Below are 6875 nucleotides of genomic sequence, written 5' to 3'. Positions count from 1 at the left end.
GGCCAGCTGGGGAGGGGTTTGGGGCCGGAGGCCCGCCCAGCGCCTCCGGAGAGCGCGAGCCAGGCGCGAAATCCGGAGGGGGGTTGGGGGTGGGTGGGGAGGAGAGTGAGCTTCCAGATCCTTCCAGGGTGTCCCCCTCGCATTCCCTGCCTCCCGCCCACCTCACTCACATGCCTTCCGGCTGCACCCAGGACAGAGGGCTCCTCGCAGCCCCGCGGAACCAGGGGCCTGCCCTACGGGGGCCAGCCGCGCGGGCGGCGCTGGGCGGGGTGTCCGAGCCAGGCGCTGGGACCCGGCCCTTGGGGGCGGCGCCGGGGGCGGACGCGCCGGGTCCCTCCCAGGCGGGAGCAGAACAGGCGGTGCCCCCGGGGGCCTCGGAGTCATGGACGGCAGCGGGCCCTTCAGCTGCCCCATCTGCCTGGAGCCGCTCCGAGAGCCGGTGACACTGCCCTGCGGACACAACTTCTGCCTGGCCTGTCTGGGCGCGCTCTGGCCGCACCGCGGCGCCGGGGGCACAGGCGGGTCCGGGGGCACGGCGCGCTGCCCGCTGTGCCAGGAGCCCTTCCCCGACGGCCTGCAGCTTCGCAAGAACCACACGCTGTCGGAGCTGCTGCAGCTCCGCCAGGGCTCGGGGCCCAGCAAGGGTCCGGGCCCTGAGCCCTCGGCGCCCAATACGCCGGAGCCCTCGGCCCCGTGCGCTCCGGAGCCATGGCCCGCCGCCCCGGAGCCCGTGCCCTGCGACGCCTGCCCCGAGGGCGCCGCCCTGCCGGCCGCGCTCTCCTGCCTCTCCTGCCTCGCCTCCTTCTGCCCCGCGCACCTGGGCCCGCACGAGCGCAGCCCCGCGCTGCGCGGACACCGCCTGGTGCCGCCGCTGCGCCGGCTGGAGGAGAGCCTGTGCCCGCGTCACCTGCGGCCGCTGGAGCACTACTGCCGCGCCGAGCGCGTGTGCCTGTGCCAGGCCTGCGCCGCCCAGGAGCACCGCGGCCACGAGCTCGTGCCGCTGGAGCAGGAGCGCGCGCTCCAGGAGGTGGGCGACCCCGCGGGGGTGGCGGGGAGAAGGGCGGCTGGGGGCGGGGGGCGGCGCTGGGACGCCCTGCCCTTCCCCTGCTGGGCTCCGTTGTATGCCCTTTCAACGTTGTTGGGCCCTCCGCTGCCGGCGGTGGAGATGGGAACAGGGAGGGACCCAGGGAACTCGCAGGGCGTGCAGGGGACCTGAGCCGGGCTGTCCGGGAATCCCAGAGGCTGGATCTGGCCGTGCTGGGATGCCACCGGCTTCGGTCCCAGCTGATTTGCTGCGGGGGTAGTGGGAGGGAGGCAGGGGTGGGGGTTTGGGATGGGTGTGACCGCGAAGGGCCTGGCCGGCGCCTGGGCACACAGATGGCCTCTGTCCGGCGGTGGTTCCCGAGGCCCAGCTGAGAGCATGTGCGCAGCCAGCCTGCTACCTCCGCCCCCAGTTTCCTTTGGCGGCCAGCCGGGGCTTGGCGCCTCTGGCTTTGGGATTTTCCGTCTCTCCTGCCTGGAGCCGTGACTCAAGACCCAAGGGAGTCGCCCAGAATCCCTTTTTTCAGGTCTAGATGGTGGACCCGGACGCTCAGGGAACAGGGAGCCTCAGGACAGGGGCGTGGGCTCTGGTGTACTCTCTCTCCTGCCCTCTCTCACCCTCTGCCTCAAGTGAACTTTTTGCTTCCATCTGTGGGAGCCCACCTGGGGCCTGTACTGCCCTTGCCCACTGCTCCGGGAGAGAGCCAGGCAATCCATGGGGATCACCTCCAAAGCCCCCTCCCCCCATGCCCGCCCCCTGTCCCAGAGGGCATCTGGGAGTGTCACCAAAATGGGCTGCAGGTCACCCCAACTCGTCTGCCTGCAGCAGCCCCGGCATCACAGAGCTGTGTGGACGCTCCCAGTCCCATCATACCCAAAGCCCACCCCGTCACCTCTCTCCTCCCCTCTGGCAGGGCCTACAGGGCTCTACCAGGCCCTGCCCTCACGCACACACGTGTCATCCACAGGCCGAGCAGCCCAAGGTCCTGAGTGCGGTGGAGGACTGCATGGATGAGCTGGGTGCTGGCATTGCCCAGTCCCGGCGCACCGTAGCCCTCATCAAGGTCAGAGCCCCCTCCCCTACTCCTGTGGCAGGGTCTCAGCAGGGAGAGTCCAACCCCACCAGGCAGGAAGTCTCCCTGTCCTGGCACAGAGCTGGAATGGAGTTGCAAGGAGGACTGGGCAGGCTGGGCAACTGGGAAGGACAGAGCCCAGGCCTTCAGCCCTGCCCCCCCCCCTCCCCCATGCTGTCCTGTGCAGAGCGCGGCTGTGGCAGAGCGGGAGAGGGTGAGCCGGCTGTGCGCAGAGGCTGTGGCCACCCTGCAGAGGTTCCAGGCTGAGGTGTTGGGCTTCATTGATGAAGGGGAGGCCGTGATGCTGGGCCGCTCCCAGGACGACCTGCGTCGGCAGGAGGGACAGCGAAGCCGGCTGAGCAAAGCTCGCCACAACCTCAGCCAGGTCCCTGAGGCCGACTCGGTCAGCTATCTGCAGGTGAGAGGCGGGAAGGGCAGCAAGCTGTCCTCCCCTCCCGGGGCTGGGCAGAGCAGCGTGGCCATAGAGCCTCAGCTGGCATGTGTCTGCTTCAGGAGCTCCTGGCACTGCGGTTGGCGCTGGAGGAGGGGTGCAGCCCTGGGCCAGGCCCCCCAAAAGAGCTCAGCTTCACCAAGTCGTCCCAGGCCGTCCGGGCAGTGAAGGAGCTGCTGGCCACCGCCTGCACCAGCCAGTGGGAGCAGCTGCGGGGGCTGGAGAGTGACGAGGGCGGCCTGCAGAAGCTCGGGGCTGAAGGTGGGTGTTGCCCCTCGCCGAGGTGACTGGCTCCCCACCCAGGCTCCTGGGCCAGGATGGAAACTGTGTGCCTGGCATGGGGTGGGGCCCCAACACTGCCAGTGCCCACAGCCACCTCCCATGATGATGTGTCAACCCCGTCACCATGGTCTAAGGGCCGGGGAGGCTTCTCCCAAGGGGGCTCTGGGGATGCATATGGAATATACCAGTTTACTATGTACAGTTTGGTATCTGCCCCCTGTGGCTCAAGATTCTGAGAGGGGTCAGAGGGGAGGGTTTAAGTCACAGGTGTAAGGGCAGATCCTATTTAGTCGTCCAGCCAGCCTAGAAGACACACCTCTTTGTCTCCCTTCTGCAGCTGAGGCTGATCTCCAGGACCCCGACAGCACCGGCCACCCCGAGAATGAGGCTCCCCGAGATTATTTCCTCAAATGTAAGTGGAATCCAGGCTGTCCAAGGCCCCGGGGCACATGGGGGCAAGCTTGGCCTCACTCCCGGGAGTGGTCTCCAGTGGGGGGCTGAGTGATGCTTATTGCGGAGGAGGAAATAGGTCTGAGTTTAGAAGAATCGCGCGCCCGGGGGTGCAGCTGTGAAAGCGCTCGGCCGCAAGCGCACAGTTCGGCGGTTTGAGCCCGCCACCCCCTGCGGAGGAAGCTGTGGCCATCTGCTCCCGTCACAGGTAGACAGCAGCCTTGGAAGCAACCCGGAGGGAAAAGTCCTGCTGTCCTAGAGGGTCCCGATGAGTGGGAATAGTTGCGTGTCCATGGGTTTGAGCAGAGGGGGTCTGACAGATGTCACCTCTGAGCCCGAGTCTGAGTCCCGCTTCTCTCTCCTGCCCCCTGGGGTCAGTTGCCTACATCGTGGACCTGGACAGTGACACAGCGGATAAATTCCTCCAGCTGTTTGGGACCAAAGGGGTGAAGAGAGTGCTCTGCCCCATCAACTACCCCGAGTCGCCCACCCGCTTCACCCACTGTGAGCAGGTGCTGGGCGAGGGCGCCCTGGACCGGGGCACCTACTACTGGGAGGTGGAGATCATCGAGGGCTGGGTCAGCGTGGGGGTCATGGCCGAAGACTTCTCCACCAAAGAGCCCTACGACCGGGGCCGGCTGGGCCGCAACCCCTCCTCCTGCTGCCTGCAGTGGAACGGCCGCCACTTCTCCGTCTGGTTCCACGGGCTGGAGGCCCCCCTACCGCAGCCCTTCTCGCCCACCGTGGGCATCTGCCTGGAATACGCCGACCGAGCACTGGCGTTCTACGCCGTGCGCGACGGCAAGATGAGCCTCCTGCGGAGGCTAAAGGCCTCCAGACCCCGCCGCAGCGGTGCCCCTGCCTCGCCCACTGACCCTTTCCAGAGCCGCCTGGACAGCCACTTCGCTGGGCTGTTCGCCCACAGGCTCAAGCCCGCCTTCTTCCTGGAGAGTGTGGACGCCCATCTACAGATCGGGCCCCTCAAGAAGTCCTGCATATCCGTGCTGAAGAGACGGTGATGCAGGGCCTCCTCCCAGCGCCAGAAGCTTCCTCCTCTGGGTCCAGTCACCACCCCCAGCCTTCTTGCCTCTAGAGGCCCCCACCTGTGTGCATCTGGCCTTCCACATCTCAGGAAGAGGCTCCTCAGGGCCCTGGGGGAGAGGGCCACAACGGGGACAGGCCTGGGCTCCCCCAACCCGCAGTGTAGAGGGCGCTCAATAAACGTGTTTGACTGACCGCCCGAGTCCCTTCTTGATCCTTCTCTCTGCGCCCTGAGGAGCCCAGGGCCCTGTCTCTGGAGGGCTGGCCTCATGGACAGCCAGATCCCTGCTGCAGCGAGAGCCCCGGCCCAGTGCCTGCGTGCTGCTGGGGTGGGGGGCTGCAATGCGTCCGCCCCTCGTTCTGCAGGGGCAGCTGAGGTGGCTATCCATCCTGCAGTGGCGTCCTGAGTGCTGTGTTTGCTTCGCATGGCCTGGTCTCCCAGCAGCCCTTTCCCTCCGGGCCGCTGGGCCTGTTCTCTGGCGGTCTGTGCCCCTCTCCCTCCATGCAGGGCAGGGCTCCCGGGAGGGGTGGAGAGCCAGAGCCCCTGCTTTTCACCCTGACACACGCACACACTCAGACTCTCCCACACACACACTCAGGTACCCATGCACATTCATCCCCACACACTAATGCACGCATATACTCAGACACTCATGCAGAAACCGTCACATATACTCACAATACTCACACACGCATTCCCATATACTTACACTAATACATAGACACATTCACATATACTCACATTAGCACACACATGTTCATACACTCACATAGACCCACACACACTCAGACATTCATCTACACTCACACACATGCTCATGCACGCTAATATACGCATAGACACATCCACCTATGCTCACATACACCCATACACATTCACATATATGTACATGCTAATACACTCATTCACACATAGTCACATAAGCTCACACACTCAGACACATACACAAATACAGTCATATACTCATTCACATAAGCTCACACGCATGAATACACTCACATACCCATACACTCACACACATACACATTCATAGACACACACCCTAACAAATTCTCACAGCAATACACACACACACTCATTGATACACACTCACATAATCATACTAGTGCACGTACAAGGAGCCATGGTGGAGGTGTTTACAAGCTGGGCAGTGAACAGCAGGACCAACAGTTCGGAACCACCAGCCGCTCCTCAGGAGAAAGACGGGACTTTCTACTCCTGTAAAGAGTGACCATCTCAGAAGCCCATGGGCAGCTCCACCCTGCCCAACAGGGTCACTGTGCGTCAGCATCGGCTTCGCGGCTGTGAGCAGTGTGTTCTCACTCCTAGTCACACACTCATACACTCACACATTCACACACATACATACTCATAAATACACTCACACATTCACATTCATGCTCACACACACTCATTCACACACTCACGCATACACACTCATACACATATTCACACATCTACACCCACACTCATACTCACACATTCACACATACTCATACACTCACACATTCACACTCGTGCTCACACATACACACTCACACATACAACTCACACATTCACACCCATACTCACACACATACACTCATATTCACACTCGTACTCACACACATTCACACTCGTGCTCACGCATACACACTCATTCACATAATACACTCACACATTCACACTCGTACTCACACACACATACCTACACCCATATTCACACACATACACTCATGTACTCCTACACATACATTCACACGCTCAAACATTCACACATTCACTACACTCACACACTCAAACATTCACACACATATACTCACACACTCATACATTAACTCACATTCACACACTCCTACACATACATTCACACAGTGACACATACACATACAGTCACACTAATTCACTGGCGCTCAGACTCATTCACTCACACTCATATTCTGACTCACACACTCATGCTCACTGACACACTTGCACATTCACATATACTAACAACCCACATATACAGTCACACACCTATGAACTCACACCCATGCTCACAGGTCCATTCACCGTCACATCCCTACCTATGCAACACACACACACACTCCCACACACTGAGGTACACACACCCCTTCTCAGTCTGCGGAGGAACATGGCTGAGACCACCCAGGATGGGACTGGGGTCCAGAGTACCCTGGAAGAGGCACCTAGAGGCTTGGCCTGCCCCTCTGCACCATCTGTGGGGGGAGCAGTGAGCTGTGTGGGAGGCTGGGCATGGCAGGCACTGAGACCTGTACCCAGCAGGGCCCCACTAGGCTCCTAGGGAAAACCCAGTGTCCACTGCTGGTCCGAGGCTCTGCCTCTGGCCAGGGCAGCCTTGCTCCCTGGTCACACAGTGACGCCATGGCCTGCCCAGTTCCCCCTTGCTGGGCCCTCTGCAACTCAGGTGCCATGCAGAGAGGGCCTGGCCCAAAGGGCAGAGCAGACAGCCTCCCCAGGGACAGGGGCAGGGGGACAATGGGAAACTGTGTCACAGACAGCAAGGCCATACAAGTCCTGCCCCTGCAGCCCTGCA

General features: G+C 62.1%; 1 protein-coding gene across 1 annotated transcript; it reads left to right on the top strand.

Annotated features, from left to right (window-relative positions):
- The first annotated feature begins 382 nt into the window (after positions 1 to 382).
- LOC101659134 (E3 ubiquitin-protein ligase TRIM47) lies at positions 383 to 4533 on the top strand. Its single transcript, XM_004709135.3, has 6 exons — positions 383 to 1027; positions 2010 to 2105; positions 2302 to 2532; positions 2628 to 2826; positions 3185 to 3259; positions 3676 to 4533. The coding sequence occupies exons 1-6, from the start codon at positions 383 to 385 to the stop codon at positions 4314 to 4316; spliced, it is 1887 nt and encodes a 628-aa protein (XP_004709192.1). The 3' UTR covers positions 4317 to 4533.
- The last annotated feature ends 2342 nt before the right edge of the window (positions 4534 to 6875 follow it).

This window comes from Echinops telfairi, unplaced genomic scaffold (assembly GCF_000313985.2).
Source record: "Echinops telfairi isolate 266 unplaced genomic scaffold, ASM31398v2 ScPeMD7_7458;HRSCAF=8496, whole genome shotgun sequence".
Taxonomy (NCBI): domain Eukaryota; kingdom Metazoa; phylum Chordata; class Mammalia; order Afrosoricida; family Tenrecidae; genus Echinops; species Echinops telfairi.
Note: the sequence above shows the minus strand (reverse complement) of the source record. Positions and strands in the feature narration are given on the sequence as shown.